General features: G+C 28.4%; 1 protein-coding gene across 2 annotated transcripts in view; it reads left to right on the top strand.

Annotated features, from left to right (window-relative positions):
- The window catches only part of LOC107449167 (Transmembrane O-mannosyltransferase targeting cadherins 2), a 339786-nt gene extending 324624 nt beyond the window's left edge, over positions 1–15162 (top strand). Inside the window, exons 6-15 of one of the 2 annotated variants that reach the window (XM_043039501.2) lie at positions 377–462; positions 2951–3012; positions 3497–3619; positions 5557–5635; positions 8082–8203; positions 8907–8988; positions 9941–10055; positions 10908–10971; positions 11838–12010; positions 12590–15162. In XM_043039501.2, coding sequence (XP_042895435.1) covers positions 377–462; positions 2951–3012; positions 3497–3619; positions 5557–5635; positions 8082–8203; positions 8907–8988; positions 9941–10055; positions 10908–10971; positions 11838–12010; positions 12590–12596 — 913 coding nt within the window. In that variant the 3' untranslated portion in view covers positions 12597–15162. The remainder of the gene's footprint in view (positions 1–376; positions 463–2950; positions 3013–3496; positions 3620–5556; positions 5636–8081; positions 8204–8906; positions 8989–9940; positions 10056–10907; positions 10972–11837; positions 12011–12589) is intronic. The other variant, XM_043039502.2, reaches the window with a different exon arrangement.
- Positions 15163–25389: the final 10227 nt, after the last annotated feature.

The raw sequence follows: 25389 nt of genomic DNA, 5'->3' as shown, positions 1-25389 counted from the left end.
TATTGAAATAAAACTAAACAATACTTTAGCTTTTTCTGGGGAAAAAGAGATTTATCTGATTACAAAACAACACAATAAAGAATGCAAAAAACGAAGCTATATTTTTCTACTTACTTAAATTTAACTAATTATTAATAGCATTCTCTTTAGAAATAATATAATAGTAGCAGTTGAGATTAAATTAAATGCAACGCTAAAACAATAGAAACGTTGGACTTATTGACTAAATGATGCATGTTTTTTTCATGTAGAAAAAAAGCATCAATTGTTTTTGAAAATCTATTATTTTTATAGATTCTGTTGTGATATTTGTAATTTCATGATTGTTGAAATGAGAAAACTAACACTCTAATCAGCATGTTCTTTTCTTTTACAGAGGAATACTTCAGCAAGAACAAGGGAGATATGAAGAGGCCTTAATCAGCTATAAATTAGCAATACAATTCCGTCCCAGACTTGCAAGTATGCAACCGCTGTTATACTTTGTAACACAAAGGAATTTAATACTTGATTATATGTATATATATATTAGCAAAACAATTCATCTTATCACGTAGTCTCCTTTTTGGATAAAATAAATATATTGCATGAACCGAGAAAATTTCATTTTAAATTTCAATTTAAAACTCTCTCTATTTATGTTATATGTTTTGCTTTTGTTTTATCTACATGATTTATTTTAAACCTAATTAATTAGGTCTAAGTTCTTCCCAGTATTATAAAAAAGTATTTTTATATTAGCTTTTTTAATAGTTTTTTTATATAGTATATTATATCAAAAATTTACTTTTTAATACAATTTTCATAATTTATGAAATAGTTTTTTTAGTTGAGACCAAATAATCTGACAGAAAGGTGACTTGTCATATATTTCAGAAAGAAAACTGCTTAAACTGAAACTTGAGGATCCACATTAATGTTAAACACATTTCTAAGATCATATTTTTCTTATTTCAGAAATAAAAATCCATATTTTAAATAGTTTAGCAATCCTTTAGCTTTATTTTGTTTCTTTTTTTTAATCATTATTTGGAAACAAAATCACATGAATTTTGACGAAACATGAAATCTTAAATCCTTGACGAAACTACTTTCTCACTCGTGTCTCATCTCTGTACTCTCGGGAAGTTATTAAACCTTTTTTTAATCTTGTTTTAAAAATGCTTACGGTGCTCGTATTCAATCCGTGGTAAACTCATTCACTAATATTTCTTTTATTTTACTTTGTATTTCTTGATCGATATGTATCATTAAGCTTAGTTATTTTGACGAAATTAACATTCTCAAACAAGTGAAAATCGTAATTTTCTCAATGAGACGAATTATTCTCTAGGATCATTTCTTTCGGTTTCGAACGGTTTCGACAAAAACGAAGAAAATTTCATGAATTCAGAATGACTGCTTTTTAAATTTTTATAAATGTTTTACAAAACAATACAAATAGACATTTCAACAAGTAATCTATGAAAATCAATGTGTTATTTAGAAACATGATACTTGAAATATATTTCTGTATCTATTTACGAACTTTTCATTAAATATCTTTTATAATTACAGTAGGATGCTATATAACAGTCTTTGTTTTTGAAAACTATTTATTTTAAAAGTGTTCTCGAAATAGGCTATTTCTAAAAAAGAAAACAGATAAGGAGTATCACAAAATGTGTTTTTGCCTACAGAATAGGTTGTCTTTTTACGATCCTTGAAGCAATACTTTTTATGCCTCATAAAACACCGAAATTTGAACGCTGGTCTCTCATAATGTTCTGCCCTCTACGGACCACTTCTAACCCGTAATTACTACTGAAGAATATTTTTATTACGGTCCCTAGTGTTTTCCCTGATGGTATGTCCATCGCCTTCAGTTTGCAGATATCGTAAAAAAAAAGTATACAACTCTGGGACTCTTAAAAAATAAGGAAATGCTGAATTGGTGATAAGGGCTTGGGGACTTCATTTTACCCTTTTTATGGCTGCAAAATATTGCGAGGTTTTCGCTGAGAACTGTGGGAAAGGGTAATGTTTTAGATGGATAAAATATGGCTTGAAATTGATTTGGTTATTAAAAGCTGCAAGAGAAGTATAGATTGTTGGAAGGGTTATGGGCAACGTATCCTTCGATTTTGTTTCTCTCGATGGAATATATTTTTCTTGGTGTGTCATTTATTTTTAAATTTTTTAGTTTACATGATTCATGTGTGGCATAGGTGATAATTTGTTGTGTGTTATTTTCTTCGCCTTATGGATCGAAATCGCATGTAGACACTGTAAAAATCAGGCACTCAAAACTCTCGAAACTTTCCTCGTTTCAGACAAAACAATTTCCCGAGAAATGCTCTGAGCGAATATTTAAAGGATTTGATGAGTTTTTTTTCATAACTGTTAAAGAAAACTTAAAAAATAAAAATTGGGGAAAAAAACTTCTTTGGTTGACTCTATTTCATACATTTATACTAATTTGATTGAATTTAAATAAAAAATTGTTTCATTGCAATTAATAAATTCACGAAAAACATTTATTTTTATATCATCGATCAGTTGTTTTAAAAAATTAGCAAAATAATATTTTTTTTAAAGTTTAATTTTAAACTGTATCTTACAATAAGCATATTTGTAAAATTGTAAAATTATAATCATAATTTTTAATATGTACGTAAGAAACTATTGGATGCCTGCAAGTGACGTCATCGTTGGTAAGTCGTGACATTTGTGGATTCAGAAACTAGGCTCAGATTCCATAGACGCACGTGACGTCAGTTACAGGTATCCAATTAAACCTGATTTAAATTACATGGTTAGGCATAATCACTTCACATCTTTTTGGGTTGCAAGTTCTCAATTTTAACAAATTATTGTAATAAAAATGATAAAAATTATACAAACAGTTGAAAATTTTAATTTTTTTTTATAAAATGTTTAACCTTGTTTTTTTTTTTTTTGTTTTTTTTAGTGGCTCATTTGAATTTGGGTTTGGTTCTGGGAATTTTAGGAAGAAAAGAAGAAGCTGCTGAAGTAAGTTTTTATTCTTTGAACTTATAAACTAAGTTTCCATTAGATCAATGTATTTTAGAACCGATTACAAAATTATGAATACGTTTTGATAACAATTCTATTCATAAAATTTGTTCTATTTTCTTGCAAATTTTAATCAATTATTTCGAAATCTATTACTATTAAAGTATTACTGGAAAACAAATTTTTACTTTTCCCCGTACTGCCTGTTGTTGCTTTTCGAAATGTTTATAAACTCCTATGTAACTAAAACTCGCTATGCAACTTTACATATTGAAGCTTGTTTTATTGATTATGAAACAAGCATTTCGAGAAATATTAAGTAAATGTTTTTCTGCATTGTTTTTCTTCACGTGGTTTTTCTGCAATTTATGATGCTTACTTTTACGTTTACATTTGTTTTATGATATTAAGGGTTATTCTATGTGTCTTTTCTTTTTAAAAATAAAATGTAGTTATTGATTAATTCTTATTTCTTGTTTAGGTATACCGACATTGTGCTGAATTAGATAGCAGTGGGTTGAAAGATCCGAAAATGCACGAGACAACAAAAATATCAGCTCTCTTCAACTTAGGTAGACTGTACGCTGACGATGGTTCATATAAGGTAATATTTTTCAATAAATTGAAATAAAAAGAGCAATTTTAAAGAACAAATCTAAATCTAAATCAATCAAACAACAAATCTAAACAAGAAAACAATAAAACAAGAAAACAACAAATCTGAACAAATCTAAAACAAGTAAGAATTACAAAAACATAGTAAAAATCTCAAAATATTTAATTAATCATTATTTAATTTTTCCCTTTTTAACTTAATGTAACAAGAATAACTTTAAAATATGAATGATAAAAAATTCTGTAAAATAAATGTATACATAATTANTTAATTATCATAATTTAATATATTATTATTATTAAAATTATTATATAATTGTAATTATCATAATATATTAAATTATAAAAAGAAAATATTAAGAAATATTTTCTTTTTATAATTAAAATTTATTTCAACTAATCGGATTCAATGATAAATTTAATCCTTACATGCGTATTTAAACGAAGCAATAGCTATGTTATCAAATAAATTGTTTTAATTGATTAAATGTTTATAAAGTATGATTAAATGTATAGTTTAATGTCGACATGTTATAGTGTTCATTTTATCGATATTTGAATTTGTCACAAAATTACACAGCCTATACATTTAATTGAATTCGAAAATTATGAAATTGTGTAAATAATGATAAAAATATTTTTTGACACATATTATTTCGCACATTTGAATATCTAGCAAATATACTCAAGTTTGCGTTGAAAAATACGGAGAAATATGCCAAAATTTTTATTTGTAGATCTTTATACGACTTATGATTTAAATAAGGGGACACCAAACTTTTTCGATCATCAACCCCCAAAAATGTTATAATTATCTTATCAAACCCTTCTATAAACTAAGATAAAGAAATTACATGTCTTTTAAATCTTTTATTTTATTTTCCCAAAATCACATTTTTACGCAAATCAATGAGAAGTACGTGTTTGATGAAGTTTGGATAGATTAGCAAAGCTATGTTTGGTTCGAAATTTGTTATTTTCAGTTTTAAATCACTTAGCTCCACATCCAAATTTTTCTCCGCCTCTTTAAAATAAAATTAATATTACTGAAGCCAGTATGCTATTAAAATGCCGATGGGAAAAGGGAAAATATACAAAGTTTTGGATATTTTTGCGTGACAATATTTATCTAAAAATTTACTAACAGTTAAACTATTGAAAAGCATCATTACTTTAAAGTCAACTACTAATTAACTGACTTAATATTGCAAATGACTCTCGATGCTTTCAAATTGAACAGAAAGTGGTGCAGAGATATCCGTATTTTCAATATCTACAAAGCATAGCGTAAAATCATCGGTTAATTTTTAAAATCTTTGCGATTGAATGACATTGGCTGGTATTTATTCATCGACCCCTAATTATGCCATATTGACCCCCAAGGGGTCCACATAGACTACTTTGGTGACCCCTGATTTAAACAGACTGTTATTCATTTTTTAAACATAGTTGGATAATTTTACAAACTACATTATTTTTATTTAAAAAAAATACTGCTTATTATAAACTCGAAACTAATCGCCCTTTTCTTATTTTGACTATTTTATATTTCTTTAAAATATTCCCGAGATCCCGGTTTTGTACTTGAAAAATTAAAATATATATAAACAGAAATTCAAAATTATTGAATCGTGGACGAACTACTATAAGAAATTACTATAAAAACTTAGTATAAAGAATTTTGCATTTAACTTACTAGAAAAAAGTATTTTTATTAATAAAACTACATTAATTAAATAAACAGTTTTTTTGATACCATATTTTTCACACAAACTTATGGTAACTGATGTTAGCCTTAATGCAACTGAAATCATTATATTTCAAACAAAGAATAATCTATTGAATGCAAATATCGAGTATTTAAATTGCTTATGAAACAGAGTTTAAAAATTTTGAAATAATATATTTTTTTATTTGCATTTTTAGCAAGCAATTCAAGTTTATCAGGAAGCTGTTCACAAAATGCCGCATCATTATCAACCCCAGTCTTTGTATAATATGATGGGTAAGTAAGGAAAATTTTTGATAACATACGATTTAATTTTTATCATTTATGTTACTTGCATGATAAAATGTGTCACCTTTCAATATTTAAAATCTTTTAAAGGATAAGTTAAATGTTTATTATTGTTTTCAAAAAGTTTATAAATATTTATAAAAATTACTTTTTATCAATCTAATTACATATCACTTTATCAGAGAAATTATTTAAAATATAACAAACTATATCTTACAAGACCAAATTCCTGTTTAGAATTCGAAATTTTAAAAGCAATATTTTTATAATTCTTGAAAAAATAATATCAAGAACTTTTATGCATTTTATAGGGATAAGAAATATTCTGATAAAATTACTGTTTGAAATAATATATCTATCACATATTAAAAAACCATAATAATGACATTTCAAGTTTTTAAAAAAAATAATTTTGATAATAAACCAAAATATATGTCTTTAAACCATTCATTTGCCGATTTTTCCGTTAACATGGTATCGGATTACTGGAAATTTTGGTTTCAAAATTATAGTTTTTATTACCAGTCATTTAGAAAAAAATAAAAAACAGAAAAGTTAATTTAATGAAATATATTGTTTTCAAGCCATCATGATAACATTACCAAATTTTACCAAGTTTACCAAATTTCATCACACGTTATAAAATCAGATTATATTGTTAATTTCACCAAAATAATTATCAAGACGATTTGTTAAAAATTACCGAGTTTTTGGTGATCCCATAGAGCCAGAAACCCGATAAATTCTGGTAATTTTTACCATACTCTTTTTCGCTTTTTGGATAATGGATTTTTTGTCCATCACTTTTAAGTTTCAGTCATACTCTCTGATTAACGTTTTGAATTAATTTTTAACCAACTGAATTACCTAGTTATAGTAAGGTGTCAAACATGCATCTATTATAATAGATAAATTGAAACTTTGTGCATCAGATTAGTATGTAATGCCTACAAATTCGCTCTGATACAAACGACGAATTTTCAAAATATTACTCTAGAGATGTAATTGAAGAGATTGTTCGTAAAACTTTTATGCAAAACACTCAGAGTGAAAGATGTTACGTCTCATGTACGTGGACAAATTCCCTTGAGAAGTTCTTTGTCAGAAAACACTGCATTTGTGAGCAGAAATTTATGCTCATCCTCGTTGCGTAGACTTCACCTTTTGTGAGATGGTAAGTCTCAGAGTGCGAATAAATGAATAAGGTATGAGCTTACTCGTGTTTTACGTTTACCCTCTATCGTTCTACAACGAAGATATTCCATCGATAGTAGTTAGATTGATTCCAATTGGTTGCGTGTTTTAAAGTATCTATTGAAATTATCGTCGAATCTCCAAAGTTATTAACAAAGTGATTAGAATATAAGGAATCATTTTTTTAAAAGAAATTCGAACCATGAGTTGAATCTGTGATTCAATTTAGTGCTTAATTGATTCGTATGATTTGAATCTCCATTTCATTACTCAGTTATAATTTAGACAAAAAAATTATGAACAACAAATAAAGTATGAAAAGCGGAAAAGCTTTGGGCACTGTTAAAAAAATATGTAATTCCCTGGCACAATCCTAATTGTGAAACTGAGCGAAATAAATTTGTGTTCTGTATTTGTAAAAAAACATTTAATCCAGGTAGACTCAGTTTTTATAATGTGCTTAGCTCTCAATGAATCGATCCGAGTTTGAATCCTAGTGATAGTTTTTCAATTTGGTATGTTGTACTTCTCTCGCACAAATCATAGTGCCGATTCATGGGTTCGAACCTTTTGCCATCTGGTTCTCAGGATTTCCCACCTCTCCATGTAACATAAATGAGGATTAGTTCCATCAAACTGTTCTCCACGAAAGTTAGTTTGTTCCAGTGCTTTTGATTCAAGGATTTCCTTGTCTTCTGGGTTGGGTTTAAAATTACAAGGACACGGAGTTGAGTATTGATAGTCGCAAACTCAGAATTGGGTCGGCTGTTCAACGTTGGTTATAAAATTTCAAATTTTTTTTTTAAAAAATAAAATCTCACACAAGTGCGAGTTTATTCCATCAAAAAGTCCGCCATAATAGCGAGTTAGTCCCAGTGCTTTAACTAGTAGTTTTTGGTCTCTGATTTGAAAAACTTAATATTTTTAAAGTGTCACTAAATCTATCCGTCTATTAAACCCAACAATTATCAAAGCATTTAAATAAAATAAAATGCATTAATTTAGGCTGTTTGAATCAACTGACCTGAGCTACTGATTCTTATGAACTGAATTAATATCACTTATTAAATCTATTCCACTATGATTGTTTTCGCATTGTACGATACACTGTCTCTGTTAACGAGGACTTCGGCTTGATTATGATAATCTTAGATTTGCATTAAAGTATTGTTGAATGTGTGTTATCAATACAAATACTTTCTCTTGTCACTGAATTATAATTCAATTCATTTTATTGCAGGCGAGGCGTTTTTCAAACTTAAGCAATTTGAAGAAGCCGAACGATGGTATCAACAGGCTTTGCGTGCGAAAGCAGATCATATACCGGCCCATCTTACTTATGCAAAGCTTTTATCGAAATGGGTTAGTATTTATGAAGCAATTTATGTTGATATAGTTGACAGCAAATAATAAGAATTACGAATAGCTAAAATAATTTGATTTTATTAAATCACATAATTCATTTCTTTTCGTTTTTAAAGTTTATTTTAGGGTTTGATATTCAAACAGTAAATTATCATGTTTCTAATAAAGCTTCTATACATTTGAGCGCATGTTATTGTGCATGCATCAATTAGGGAAAGAAACTTTTTTTAATCTTTTTTTTTAATGAAATAAATATTATATTTGTTTTTGTAACAAGTTATTTATTATTACTTGAAATATAGGTTAAGGTATATATATATATTTAAATGATTTTGTTTATTATAAAAAGTAAGAAACGTTTCGTCATACTATATATTAAGTTAAAATAGATTTTTAAGCAAATGATAATTCCAATTCAAACTTAAAAACTATATTAGTTACTGTATCTATTGAATTTAGCGAATACTATTTATAAAAATAAATATGAACTAACACAAACTATATAAACCTTAACTTTACTTGCAGAAGTTTAGCCACAATTAAAAGTACTACTATGATTGTTTATAAAGATATTTTTGAAATCGACTTAACCCGCAAATGGCACATTACGAAAAAAACGAACAACCTTACTTAAAAGTTTTTATTGCCTTGTTGAATGAATATGTCTTTGTGTATCTTATAAAATGTTATTTAATTTCAGGGACGTCAGAGAGAAGCTGAGCAATGGTTTTTGAAAGCAAAGGTTATTGCTCCCAATGATTCAAGCGTCTACCAACACTATGGTAAATATTTTCTATATATTTTCTTTTTATATTCCAAACACGCAGAATTTCTAAAGAATGTATAATTTTGAAGAATATTATAACGTCGTCAGTCAACTATTTAAGAAAAAACATGGTTATTAATCCGTTGCAATAAATCATTTCAGTTCACGATATAGACTGTGAACTGTCAAGTCCAGTAGTAACAATTAGTTTGCTATGGAGAAATGACATAGTTTAAAATACTTATTTTCATGTATAGTGCGAGAAATAAAAATTAAAAAAACGGACCATCCGCAATAACTTTTGATCTAATGATTGAATTTTCGCGTTCTAGGACTCAATCTAATTATCGTTTGCACTAATTAAATAGTGCAAACGATATTTCAAGTTACGAAATCAGAAACAAAAACGACTTTTTCTGAGTAAACATAACTTTTTTTCTCTCAACTGATTCGGATTTTCGACCCCGATTTAGGGGGTAGCCGAAATCCGGAAAATATGGTTTCCATAGTTTGGTCAGGAGAGCGGTCCAAAGTTTGAACCACTCAATGCTAATTTTTTTTTCTCGCGTATTTCTCTATGTCTCCTGAACTTGTTAAGCGAATTGAAAATTTTTTGTATACAACTATAGAATTCGTTTATCCAAAGATAATTCCCCGCAAAATATAACTTTTAATAAATATAAATTTTTATCATTCAAATAAAACCAAACATATAGAATTCGGAAAAATAAAATTATCTTTTGAAACAAACATTTTAAAATAAACGCGAGTGGAGTTGATATAGTTTTATACAAATTAAAGCAAAACAACCTCAACATATTTCATAAATTATATCCTATATCATTGTAAAAAATTCGGAAAAGAAATAAATAGGTAAATAAAGAATACGAAATGTTCCAAAATGTCAAAGCTTTTCGAAAACAAACAAATAATTCTTTACAGCTGAATAATTTTTCTTTCGCTTGTAGGTCAATTTCTATCCGAAAGTGAGCGCCATCTAGAGGCAGCAGAGGTGTACTTGAGAGCTGCAGAGTTGGCTCCTGATGAATACGAAATAATTTTCAATGCTGCTAATACCCTCAGGTAACTGATATATATATATTCAGTTTTAGTTCAAACATTTTTTAAAGAATAAGAATATATTCTCATTTCTGTTATAGTATGTTTCAAGACAAATTTAAATTGATCTTTTCTTAGTACCAAATAGTTTTATTTTAAACATTATTAAGCTTCGAAATGCTAGAAAGTATTTTTTTTTAGCCCAAATGTTTTCCGAAGTATAATTAAAGTCAGATTAAATTTTCTAAAATTTAAGACAATGTAGAATATTTTATTTAAAAAAAATCTTTTTTTTTATTGTACTTTATTAGTTTTTGTACATTACTTGCTACCGAAATTTTGCTGATGCAAAATTCGGAATTTCTCGTAATCTCTATTTAAACATTTTATTTAAATTTAAAACTTATACCTTATTAAGACTTCTATGAATGTTGTTTTTTGGCATCCTTTTTTTTTACTCCAGTTAATATTTGAATTTTCCAAATTCTTTTCAAATACATTTAACATGTTAAAGATTACACTGGAAGGCAAATTTTTTTTTACGTTTATACAAATACTTGATATTACCTAGATCGGATGTGGGAATTTCAAATATGAAATTAGTTTTTCTATTGCGATACATAGGTATCTCAGATTTTGTTCAAAAATCTCATGCAACAGAAAATTGGAAGACATTTTTTTTCTAGTGTTATTTAAAATCCCCAGTATCTTACTTTTCTGCATAAAGTCAATATTTTAATTTTTCAAACAAGTTTTCTGACAAATAAGTTCGTTTCGTTGACAATTTTCATTATAAACTCAATTACAAATTTAATAACAAATTATAAATTCTTAGAATCGTTTAGAAAATAAAATATGAAATGTTAACTTTTGCAGACAAGCTGGTCGAAATGAAGATGCTGAACATTATTATCAAATCGCTGTAAAACTAAGACCTCAAGTAAGTATGCTATGCGAAATTTATATTGATTCCAAGTCTAAACACTGTTCGAAACATATTTTTATTTATTTGTTTTTTATGATTCACCTTAAAAGCATTGTTGACAAATCATGATCCTCCAGTTATTATTGTAAATTCGATAAATTTAAAACTATTCAAATCTTATTTGTTTTTAATTAAAGATTGTTTTAAATAACTTCATGCTTTATTCAAAATATCCATTTTTAAAGGTACCGTTGTAGTAAGTTTATAGAAGTAGTCTCCTTTTAGTTACACTGTTTACGGAAGTGGTTTTAAATACCTAATGATAGACAATGCTTTCAATTACCAATAAAAATTATCTCCATTCAAGATCAAAGGCAAATATTATATAGTATATTTCTCAAATATTTTATTGATATGATCATATGATCTTAAGAATTTTTCAAATTTACATTCTTCGCATTATTATTTCTTACATGTTTATTCGAATAAAGAAATTTTAAAAAACAAGTTGTTAATACACAACTGTATTCATAAAATTCATATCACGATAACTTTTTATTTCCATTATATTCTTTAAATTTTTTCTCTTTCTTTTTTTGGCATTTTAATAACTGTATTGTAAAAAAAATTTTGAATTTTTATTTTATAGCTGTTCTAACTTTCAAATTTTGTGACCCAATTTATCTTTAATCTTCAATTAAATTAAATATTTAAAGCTATTATGAAAATATAGTTACTTATTCATTAATTATAAATAAGGTTTTAAGGTATAATTAAATATCTATGAAAAGTTGCTAGCAATTTTTTTTAATCCTAACCATCTCTCTCTATAAAATATCCACAGCAACAGTTTATGAGAAAAGCATTTTCCTGTTTTACAGGAGGTGGCGAGCCACATGAACCTTGGCGCAATGCTTCACGTTAATGGCAAACTTGTTGAAGCGGAAAATGCCTACTTAGAAGCGCTTAAACTAAGACCGAATGACCAAATGACTGAGAACAACTTGCAAAAGCTGCGGAATTTGATGAAACAGAAAGGCATTCTCATTCAGAGGTTAGAATGAATTTAAAATTGCTAGCAATTTTACACACATTTTTGAAAACCATAAAATGATAATTATACTGTGAACTTGTATTCAAGAAAGCAGTTATAGAGTCATTTCGATCCTTGATAGCCGATGAGGGGGGAGGCAACTTACTGATATCTAGGCAAATAATGTAATGTAATTGTAATATCGATGTAATTTTTTATGTTGAATTGAATGAAATAGCACTCAAGTCACTATATCTGATAAGTAAGAAGTTAAGTTTTATAGAAAAAAAAGTAATTTCTGACTCATTCATAATGATGCGTCTGACATTGCTATCCAGACAAGTGAGGTATACATCTATTTTTTATGCAATCGATAGAAACGCGTCAGTTCACTAACAGTTTAAATGTTATAAGAGTTTCAAATGTGTAAGTGCAAAAAAAGTACATTTTATGCTCAAATATTTCATAAATTTATTTACACTTTCTAATATATTTTTCACATTTTCTTCATAAATAAAATCATTCTTGTGCAACAGTCTTGTTTAATTCTTAAATAATATAAATTTAGTTTTAATTGGAGCATTTCTTTCTTACTTGCAGGAGGTGACCAGTCACATTAATTTAGGAGCTATGCTACATGTTAATGGAAAACTTTCAGAAGCTGAAAATGCCTATTTAGAAGCCCTTAAACTAAAACCAGATGATCCTATTACTCAAAACAACTTGCAAAAACTTAGGACACTATTAAATCAAAAAAGGACACACAGACGAAGGTAGCAAAATGTATTTTTCCAAATAGCAATGAAGAACTGGAATTCTATTTTATTTTGTCCACAATTTTTATAAAATAAGTCTTTGTTATTTAAAGACGTGGCTTCTTTTTATAAATTAAGTTTACACCTTAATATTATTAGCCATGGAATGAAGCGTTCCACTGGTGCGATTCGAATTATATTCACCAACGCTGATGTGACCTAACGTCATTTTTCTCACAAGAGAAATGTTTGGCGCCAAAATTCGCCAAGAGAGCTCCATAAACAGATGTATGTACTGACAAGCTAACTACCATCCAATACTTTTTAACATGCAAGATGAATGTTAAAAAAACATATTTCCTGAAGCTTCATTTTGCTCAGACTTTTTTGCACTCGGTAAAATATTCGTGGCTAGTGCAATATATAAATCCTTTTGTTGCACCTGGCAGAATTCGAAGCTTCGGCGAAACCTTTGGCTTTCAAAAAGAAGAATGCATATTATGGAACTGCTCTGTACCGAAGATACAGTTTATATAAGTTGTAATCATTGTACATAATTGTATTTATAGTGAAAAAGAAAGATCTGATTTAGTGAGAACATTTATTAAGATTTTTGACTTATATTTTGTTTGTGTCACTACATGTGATCTTATAATTATTGCACTTTGAAAGCATTTTCAGGTGAAAACAAATGCAATATGAAAATGCTGTTTGATATTTTTGTCACTAGTGATATTAATGCTTATACGTATAATTTGTTTATGTTTCCTTATACATTTCGTGGACCAATGCAATTTGAACTTTCATGTAGAATATAGTTTAAAGTTGTCTATAAAATTCTTCTTAATCATGCATATTTTTTATATTTAACATAATTTTCAATATTTAACATACTTTTCAATAATTAACTCAATAATTCAAAAATTTTCGTGTGGTATTATCCTCATTTTTTAATGCAAAAAAGGCAAATCAATATTGAAATATTGATTGTAAATTTGATTCTTTTTAGTCTTTTTTACTTAGGCTCTCTACACTGAGAAAAAAAGTATGGTCGAAACTACCAGAATATGGTAAAATTTACCGTGCTTCTGACTCCATGGGAAACACCAAAAAGGTTGATAATTTTCATCGAGAAGCTTTGATAATGGTTTCGGTAAAATTAACAATAAACTATGGTTCGATACTATGTAATAAAATTTGGCCAATACTGTAAAATGTGGTAATTTCAACATGATACCTGCGATCAGGGCATAAAAACCATTGATTCGGTTAAATTTGCTTTTCACATTTGTTTTTTTCGCTAAATGTGTGGTAATAAGAACTAAAGTTTTGAAAACAAGAATTTCCAGGTAAACTGTTACCATATGAATAGAAATATTACCAAATGAATGGTTTAAATACCGTATATTTTGGTTTCATTAACCAAAATTATGGTTTTCTTTACCAGAAACGTCATTATCATACAGTACGGTAATTTTACCTGAATATTTTTCTCCGTGTAAGATTCGTGTCGATAAAGTAAGACAGTGCATTTAATATGTATTTGTTGCTCATTGATTTCAAATTTATTCTTTCTCTTAGTTAAAATTATAAAATATTTCTGAGACTTGTTTAAATATGTTAACTAAATCTCGTTTTTTTTATATTTTTAAATTTTTAATATAATCATAAAAATCGAAATTAATCAAATGAATTTGCGTAGAAAAATAAATATAATTGCTTTATTAGAGTACCAGAGAGTCCTAAGTAGCCACTTTCCGTGACAAAACATAAAGCTCTGCTTAGTTTTTAACTTCATTTGCAGGGTTCAAATATTCCTTTACACAAGAAAATATGAATGTTGGGTAAATTTTTCTAATCGATAATTATGATTAAAAAAATTGCTAATCTAGTCACATAATTGTTTAATTAATGCCTGGTGATTTGTAGAATATTGTAGTTATTTGGAATTATTAAAGTCATTGGCACTCTAAATAAAGTTCTTCCACTTATAAACATGATCCGTGCCTGATGGTTACCTGTGATGTTAAAAGGAAAAGAGTTAAGAATGAATGAGTATCGGACAGTTGATTTCAAATTTACGGTTTTATTGGTAAAGCAGGGACGGAATTCTGCGAATGTATTATTTTCTTTTTAAAAAAAATATATTAAGCACTTCTACAGACTCATAATTCAGCTTTGTTCAATAAAAAAATTATAAAAAAAATAATCAATAATAATTCAATTCAATAAAAAAAATACGAAGAAAAATTAAGAAAAACAATAAGTTTTATTTGCTGCGCATAAGCTGCAAATAAATAGAACTCATAAAATATGTTCGAAATGTAGAGAAAACATGGAAAAAATTACAGATCAATGAAAAAAGGGGGAAAATTAAAAATAATCATAAAAATTAAAATAACAAGAAACCAAAAAAAATTAATTAAAATCCAGAAAATAAAGGATATAATTTTTTCATCAGCTCACACAATTATATCCGCAAAAAGGAGTGCTTTCAGAAAAGATCCGCTCATCATAGATATGTTATGTGAACAATACTCTTTCAGATCTGCATTGTTTTAAGTTTTGTTTGAATACGGATTGTTTAAGTTTTACTTCAATAACGGCTTTATATCTTGCAAAGCTATTCACTAATACCTGCAAGCTTCAATGCGTAATTAAAAAGCAATTCTTCTCATAGCACAACCTGTGAAAGATTGTTTACCGTTATGACCTATCTTTTCCTTTATTTATATATTAATTTAAAAAAATTAATTGTGTGGTTATTTTTCACATATAATAAATAATTTACCAAGTATCTAAAATTAAATATTGTGAATAATCAGAAAAATTGATTTTGTAAATTTTTTTGTATAAATTACACTTTTTACAAATTAACATAAATACCAGATTTTAGGAACAAGATTTTCAAAAGGACTTTCCATATTGAGTTCTCATTGCGTTTCAAGTACATTAAGTCGGGAGATGCTATTTAAATTTTATACTATACTCGTATTTGTGATTGAAATTTCTCAGAGACCACTCGAATAAAACCGTGTCAGCGAAATCAAAACAGTTCGTGTGATATTGTACGAATGAAATAAAGAAGGATTACACCTGGGATCAATTTGCATAGGTTTGGTCTGGGTTCACTGTGTAAAAATATGTCTATTATATTGATGTTTCAGGTGATTAAAAACATCATCTTTGTGAAATTTAGGTGAAAAGAAAATTTTTTTTACATGCTCTTAAATTGTTTTTGTTTCAATGTGCATAATTTTCGATGTGATTTTTTCAGGCTAAAACATAAATATAAAACAATTTGTTTGTTTTTTTATTTTATAAAATGCATATTTTTTCCTTATTGATGATTCAGTGTAAATGTTGATAACTAAACTAAATTTCTTACCTCTTTAAATAACTAAACTGTAGTTCATAACTAAATTAAATGTGTAATATGCATATCAACATCACAAAACAGAAATTCCTTCTTAATTGAATCTTTATTTAATTCCTGTTATTTAATAATTAAATCTAATCACTAATCAAGCAAAATCAATTAAATGAAATATTTTAGAGGCTTAAAAAATATAATGTGTAATTTTTTTTCTTTATAAAAATGCTTCATAGACCAAATATTAAAAAAAAGTACACCCTGTGTAAAAAAAAAGGAAACTTTTTTCTTTCTAACATAATCGTTTTCGTAATCAATGATTTCTTTTCGCTTAAACATTTACACAAGATGTTGTTAGTCAGTTGTTATATTTCCCTAGTTACTCTGTGAGCTGTACTATACCAGACATTGCAGGAACATAGCAATCGCTAAAGCTGTCATCGTTAGAATAAAACGTATTTTTTTACCTTCATGTGTATGTATTCGTCCACGTATGCAAGTGTTTTATGTTTTGAAAACCTGCAGAGTATGCCATATTTTTTTGGCGCTACAATTTTTCCATGTATAAACAAAAAGTGATTGTAAGCTAGTGTTGCGTGTATGTTTGTCTGAATATTTGTAATGATTGAGCACTATTATATGCTAGCAATGCTTGATTGATATGTTTTAAGCAATGACAGGGTTATATTTCATGTAATAAATTATATGCTTATTTGGTTGATATTTTGGAGGAATATGATTTCTTTCTTTTTAAAGTTACTAATGAAAAAATTGTATCATACAATTTATTGAGCAGTTTTTTTATTTAATGAAAAAATTTTATATGGCAATAATAGAAATTTAAAAATAGTAAAAATTTTATTATTCTTTCTTGTAATGCTTGTATTGTAATTTATATTATTTTAAAAATTACTTACATTTGTAAGAATTTGTGTATAATTTTAATAACATGAGCCAGTTTCTAACACAAAAAGTGACACTTTAAACTATAAATTTCTCTCTATATAAATATCTTTGCGATCTATCTCAAATGATAAAGTTATCCTTTTACTTGTACATATATCAATTAGAGCTTTATGGTGCATTTTAAAATTCAATTTTTAATTTAAAATGCATTCGAAATTTATAATATCTCTACAAATTCATCTTGAAAATAAAATTTATGTTCTAAAAAGAATTTACGTAAATTTTCAAATTTAGACTTTCACAGCCACTGTTGTAAATAGCTATAAATTAGAATTGGCTGCCTTTTGAGCACTCGTCTTTTTTAATATGTAAAATAAGATAGAACATCGTACATAAATTCATAATTCTTAGCGCAATAATACTAATTTATCAAACTGTTACAAATTTTTTAAGCCAAGTTCTTAATTGTACTATTAAAACGTCACTCTCTCTATCTTTAAAATATCCCTTTTTTTTAGCCATTGCACTTTTGATTTCAATACTTTTTAGTGTTGTTGCGCTAAGCAAACTCTGCACAATCAGTAGTTAAAATAAATTTCGAAGTTAGGGAATTAGATGTAGGTAGTTATATATAATGGAGCTAATTTCAAAGAAATTTAGCCTTTAGCATTGCTAACACTATCAAATATGTGAACCGAACTTAAGCACACAGTGACTTTTTGTGGTCAAATATAACCATTAAGGAATCCAATAATACAAATTATGTTTATTCACCGGTTTGAAATTCACTGATACTAAATCTTTTCGGAAGATCTTTTACCTTGTGAAGGAAAATTGTAAATTCACAACTCCAAAATGTTTGTAATTTTTCCTAATTTATTTCGTACTTTCTTCTGTATTGAAGTACTTCTTGCTGTGATGGTATATGCAAAGAGTACGGCTCTTCAGAATAAATGAATAAATATGTACATGATATTGATATCTGTGTGTGTGTGTGTCTTTATTGAAAAGAAAGGAAGCAATAATATTGCTATTGACACAACAAAATATATTATTTTACAATAGTAAAAATGTCATCATTAATTAACTTGAGTGATCTGAAAGATTTTTTAAAAAAAATCTATTTAACTACATGATTTTAAACAAATGCTCATAGCGAAAAAAAATAAACCAATCACCCTGAATAATTTTTGATCTAATGATTTTCATTTTATAACCGTCGTTAAACAACCGAGCCAATTTTTGGGTTTACGACTACTAATTTTCAACTCGGCAGCCTTGTAATTTTGAACCCAATCCGGAAGACAAGGAAACTCCTGGATCAAGTATTGGGAGAATTTTGCCTTCGTGGAGGACTTTTAGATGCAACTAACCCGCATTTGCGTTACACGGAGAGGAAGACGACGAGAACCTCCCATGGTTAGCCTGATGGCAAAGGGACTCTAACCCAGGATCCATCTGCCCCTGTGGATATTTCACGTCAGCACTATGTTCAGTGCAAGCCGGATGCGGATTCGTAACGATCAGCCGTCGCTGGGATTCGAACCCGGTTCACCTCATTGGAAGGCGAACGCTCTACCCCCTGAGCCATCGCGGCTCTTTGATCTAATGATAGGATTTTTACGTACTAGTACTTTATCTTAATGCTTCGTGTGGTGACCTGAAATCATATTTGCGAAATTTTTCACTTCAAAGTTCAGCTGTGGAGCGATGTTGATTATAATACTCGTCTTGTAAAAGAGTTTTAAAAGTTATTCGCTGCAAATCAGTCATCCTGGCGAAATTGATTTATTCTGGGTGGGAAAAGTAAATATTTGTCTGAATGGACCATGCCATATTCCTTGCTAAATATTTAGACGTGAAGAGACGCATTCTAGTCAGCGTTGGAGAGATGTAGTCCAGCATTGGACAAGATGTCTTCATGATTATCCAGAAGTCAGGATTTAAGGATAACAACCACAAGGAATTGCTCTAGATATCTTAGACCATTAAACTCAGAAAATACCAAGAGCTCTTGCTTCGATCACACTTACGGATTGAACAAAATAAGCTGGTTGACTAGTGCAAACAGACTGTACAGTGTGCCAAAAAATGAACCATTCTGAGTAACTTTTTATCTAGTGATAGGATTTTCACGTTTTAGGACTTATTCTTAATGGTTCGTGGGGATGACTTCAAATATGTTAATATAGTGCAGACGATAATTCAAGTTTCGGAATCAGACACAAAAATGTACTTTGCCTGGATAAACATACACTTTTTTCAACTGATTCGGATTTCTGACCCAACAAATAAATGGGTTATAGCAAACTGGTAAATGTGGTCTCCGTAATTTGGTCAGGAGAGAGATCTAAAGTTTGGACCCCTTAGTGTTAATTGTACTTTATGCGTATTCCGACATGTCTCGAGACATCTTGAAGTGAATTGAAAAATTTTGCACACAATTATAAAATTCGGTTATCCAAAGATAATTTCGTGCATAAAATAAATTTGAGTCAGTATTTATAATTTTTTATTATTTTATAATATAGTAGACGAAAAATTGCAAATTATTAGGTATATAATTTTTAACATCACTTTAAAGTATGTAATTTACTTAGCAAAATACATTTTTGCGATATCGGTTGAATAGTTCCTGAGGTATTGAATTTTAAAAAAGTCGTATATTTAAAATTCGATTTCTCAGAAACTATTCGACCAATTTCGCTCCAATTTTGTATTTTGCCAAGCAAAATTACATACTTTAAAATGATCGAAAAATTGTTTACTTTAAAATTCGGAAGTGTTTCAACTATTATTTTAGAAAATAATAAATATCTTTGAACAGATAAACTTTACAATTGTATGCAAAAAAAAATTTCAAATCACCTAAAAATTTACCGAGATATAGTGAAATACGCAAAAAGCAAAATTAACATTAAGGGGTGAAAACTTTGCATCGCTCTCCTGATCAATCTATGGGGACCATATTTCTCAGATTTAGGCTACCTCCTATATTTTCGGGGTCAGAAATTGGAATCTGTTGAAAAAAAAGGATGTGCTTATTCAGAGAAAGTACGTTTTTGTGTTTGATTTCGCAACTTCAATTATAGTCTGCACTAACTATAATTTGAGATCACCCCCTCGAACCATTAAGAATAAGTCCTAGAACGTGAAGATCTGATAATTTATTCAGTGTTATTCAGTTAAAATTATTCAATGTGGTCTGGTTTTTTTTTTTTCCTGGTGCGTTGTACATAGCAACTAAGAATCCAAAGAAATATTCTTGGAGACAGTGTTAACGTGTTTGATATCATTTATAGGTCTTAATATTTACCAAGAGATATCTGTCCTAGTCCATTCTTAATTCAGTGAAAGATGCGTTTCGCACTCCCACCAAATGTTCGCGTCAGGATGGACGATTTCTAACATGCTTCTTGTCAAGATGCGCTTAATGAGATTCTTAGCGTTCGACAAAACGAGGTGTGAATCAGTGTCATTCCATTCATTATAACATTCCACGAATGAACTTTGAAGCGAAGGATTATACAGAAAGGATTCGATTGGGAAGCACTCTAGGGTTTATTATTGTAGCGCCAGTACTAAGGATCAAATTGAAGAATTAATTTAAACGAATAACTCATAGGCAAACGTTAATTTACTGGCAGTATTGCGAGAATCAAAACTGAATTGCTGTATGTAAAAATACTTTAGCTCTGTTTACTGCAATTCGAAAAAGCTAAGTAAAAAAACTTATTCTCTATTTTTTTTCCTCAGCCCGAAATTTTTTTAAATAATTGTGTTTACTTATGTTAGTTGACAGTGCTGTTGGTCGTGGAGGCAACGTTTGAGTAATGTGGCTGTATGCGTATGCGGTATCATGAGATCGACTTAACTTTATCAGCAAGATCTACAAAATTTGCAATCAAAATTCCAATTTGTGACAAATATGAGAGAATACTGTTATTTATATTAGTTAAGCTGGTCCTACATGTAATTGGTTTGTTCGGTTAGTAAAGTTGAGAATCTCAAAGCGCATTCGTGGTGAGCTCTGAATCGTTTGGTTACTATCGCTGACCGAATTAGTTCAGACTGACAGTTGTACCGAATTAGTGTTCCATTTAACTTTCCTGGAATGAATAATAATAATAAAAAAAAAATTCTTCTTCAAAATTATTGTTTTTTTTTTTTTAAATCAAAAATGTTTTTACCATAGAGTACGGTAGTTTTACTAGAATTTTTTTCCCTGTGTAATATTAAAAGATAATTTTTTATTTGAATCAAGTTTTGATTATCTTACATATCATTATTTTAATTGATCCTCGCAAAGATCCGGATTAAGATTTTTTCTTCAACAAAATAAATAAATGAGTAATGATACGCAGTTTTTTTTGCTTCATATTAAATCACATTTCAAGATCTATCGATTTCAATTTCTAAGTTGAAAAATCATTACTACTTACATTTAGCAAATTTGGTTGCCACAAAGTCACTCTCTTAGGGCAATTCCTTCATTTACGAATGTCACATTTATAGACATTAAATTCATTTAACTCATTTAATAAAAATCAATCAGTTCTAATATTTCTGTTAAACTAACTCTTGGTGTCAATTACACTTATTCCATATATTTATACATTTTTATGAGTTTAAATTGTTTTGTCTAATTGCTAGTTTTTATCGTGACACTCAGTTTTAACAATTCCTTTATTTATTTTGACTTTTCCCTATTAATACAACACTCATAAAGCGTGGAATTAACCCTTTATAGGTCCCATTCATACATGTATTCTTCTCTACATAGCACACCATTTCTTTCCATGTCAGTAGTAAAGAAGCAGTGTATATGGGGAAAATATTCTTCCTGTCAGACCGAACAATAAGGATAGAATGATGTGGTTTATCGCTCGAGAAAGGCACGGTTTACTAATATTTATCAATTTCACTAAGAAATAAAATTTTAACGCCCTTCACTGCGAATATTCTTTCAATTGTGCCACAGACGTCAATAGCATTAATCATTAAACAAATTATCGAAATGTGTTTTATGTGCTCAAGTTATTTTAGCCGAGTCAAGAACAAAACATTCTGAGTCAAGAAAAAAATATTTCTCTTAAAATATTTATGTAAAATCTATTTGGTGCACAAACATGAAAGTAAATTATATTAGGTAAACAAAACGACAATATTTTGTAAATTAAACAAAACTGCAATATTTAAAAAAGAAAAAAAATGATTCCGTATGTGGCACAAGATTTCAGACAGCCTTTATAACCCTTTCTTAAACAAATGAAACTTTGATGAATTAAAATTATACCATGAGGAAAAAATCATTAAATAATGAGTGACAAATATTCTCTAAGTTATCATTAAGAAACGAAAAAAAACTAATTTAAAATTAATGCTCAGAAATAAGCTTATACTTTCACATTCATTAACCTCTGTAATCTTTTTTTTTTCGAACACAAGTGTTACATTTCGTTTTAATTGTACCATTTGTTTTAATTGTATCATCGTAAATTCGTTTTAGAGCCTAAATTAATAAAATATTGGATTTTTTTAGCAACAATTCTATGGTCATTATCCATAGGGTAGCTTACACTCATCCCGTACCGTTAATTTTATCATAATCAATTAGTTAATTTGCCCCCAAATTCAATCTTAAAAGCATTAGCTTCATTCCCATTAGCACAATAAAACCATTATACGAACTTAAATGATAATAATAAATCATTGGTAAAATTATTCCCAATGGTGCGGGTACTGAGATAAGAATGAAACATTTCCCAACTCGAATAATTTGTGAGTACAGATAATAAAGTATTAAAGGAGCATTTCATTAATTGCCATATGGCAAGTTTGGCTGACATAACTTTGTATTATTTTCCTCCTCATTGATAAACGCCAATTCATTCATTAAAAATATTTTAATATGTCATTGTCAAAACCTGTAATTTTCTCTTAAATCATGTGTGTGGATAGATGAAAATGTCCGACGAATTCTCTGCAGTTTATTAAATTTATAATTTCATGCATTTTGGCGACTTTTAAGATTCGCAGGTAATGTTTAGCACAAGGTCCTAGTAGGATATGCTTTGCAATTTATAGAAAGCCCTTGCACTAATTTATGTTAATTCCTGTTGTCAGAAAGAAAGAAGTATATTTTCACGTTCTAGTACTGAATCTTAAAGGTTCGAGGGAGTATACTCAAATATGCTAATATATTAGTACACACGATAATTTAAGTTACGAAATCAGACACAAAGTCGCATTTTTAAAATTCGATTTTTCAGGAACTATTCGACCAATTTCGCACAAACTTTGTTTTTGCCATGTAAAGTTACATTCTTTAAAATGGCGTATAAAAATTTATACCTTAAAATTCAAATTTGTTTCGACTATTATTAAATAAAATGATAAAACATAACAAATGTTAACTAAAAGTTATTTTTTTGCATTGAACGATCTTTATAAAAACAAATTTTATGATTGTATGCAAAAATTTTTCAAATTTTTTAAAAATATCTCAAGATGCGGCGGAATAAGCAAAAAGTAAAATTAACATAAAGTAGTCCAAATTTTGTACCCCTCTTCTGATCAAACTACTGGGATCATATTTCCCAGGTTGTGGCTATCCCCTGTTTTTTTGGAATCAGAAATTAGAATTGCCAAAAAAAACATACGTTTATTCAAATAAAATGCGTTTTAGTGCCTGAGTTTGCAGCTCAAATATCGTCTTCGCTAATTAATAAGCAAATTTGAGGTCACACCTTCAAGTCATTAAGATCACCGATGAATAGATCAAGAGTTATTCAAAATGGTCCGATTTGTCAGATTTAAGATCTTATAATCAAATAAATTTACTGTCAAAATTTCCTATCACAGCTAATCTAGAGTAATGAAATCTCAACTAGAACTTTATGAATGCTTGTAATAAAAAATTTCCATTTCTTTCTAATTACTACAAGTTAATATCCAAAAAGAATTTATCGTAAATGAAAATTTTGATCATTGTCCGATTAGCTTGAGTGCTACAAATTCAACTGGAGTTCTGCATTTGATGGAAATGTAAGTTACGATTGCTTTCTAAATATTAGAGTCATTTATCACCAATCGAAATATCGACTAATTTCTAACATAAGCAAACTAATATACACAGAAGTAAATAAAAAAGGAAAAGAATAAAATAAAATGAAAAATGTAAATACTATTTTTTTCAAGTAGAAAAAAAAAGAAGAAAATAACTCCAATTTTAGTACTCTTAAAGTGTAAAACGTAGGGTGGACCACTATTGTAATTAATTTCTATCACCACCGAAAATTTTCCAGATCTTTTACAAATGATGAACTCGAAATTCCTTGTTTTATGCGTGGCAAATCAAATTATTTCCTCCTTTTGCGTTCACTTTAAAACGCAGATTTTAAGTTTTATTTTATTTTATTTCATTTTATTTTATAATTTTGTTTCAACCAAGCAATTAAAAGATCTCCTAAAATTCAAATGTCACTACAAAAGTGCCTCCTAAGAAATAGAAACCGTACTTGGTATGTAATACGTTAGAACTTGGAATATGAGATACAAATTATGAAACTACCTGCTGTAGAGGTGATGCAAGAAATATATGCGACCTATGCTTGGACATCAGCCAGTAAATGAATAGAACTCTGCTATTAGATATTCTTCTTAAATGAACATTGAAATCAGGATGTTGAAAATCTAAATAGATTAAAGAAACATAAAAAGTATATGATTTTCTCTTGTCCAATTTCTTTGAGTTTTTGTTTAAAAGAGACACAAATTACTTAAAAAAGTTCGTCTAAATTATAACAACAGAATAAAGCTTTTTTTTTTTTTTCCTTTCATTCATTATTTCAAGATTAAGAAAATTACTTTTTTAAGACATAACATAATATTTTATCCATCTAATTAATTCAACATAAGTAGTTTAACATAATTACATAATTGATTTAATACAATTACATGTTTAATTATATTTATTTTTATTTCTTTTTCCAATTCCGAAATAATAGAATAAAAAGCATTACTACGATACCCCCTCTGACCTGCACTGTAAAAAGTTCCGGATCAAAGAAGGGGAGAGTGGGGTCAAATAACAGGGTACGATTGTAACTGAGCAAAAATTTCGAGTGTCGGGTTCCAGATTTGGTTCCTTGGTGGCGCACAAGGTGTGTTTAATAAATCTACATGTACACCCCTGATGGCAACCATTTTTATGTACTTTTGAAAGAGTTGCATCACAAAAGATATTTTCACGCCACGCAAGTACTTTTTTTGGTATTAGAATATTATATTGTAACAAAGTAATTTTGTTTATACAAATAAAAATTATTAACCGAATATGTAAGCGGACACCTTAATTAACATTT

The sequence above is a fragment of the Parasteatoda tepidariorum genome, chromosome 1, assembly GCF_043381705.1.
Source record: "Parasteatoda tepidariorum isolate YZ-2023 chromosome 1, CAS_Ptep_4.0, whole genome shotgun sequence".
Taxonomy (NCBI): Eukaryota; Metazoa; Arthropoda; class Arachnida; order Araneae; family Theridiidae; genus Parasteatoda; species Parasteatoda tepidariorum.
The sequence above is the reverse complement of the archived record's forward strand: the minus strand, read 5'-3'. Positions and strand labels throughout refer to the sequence as shown.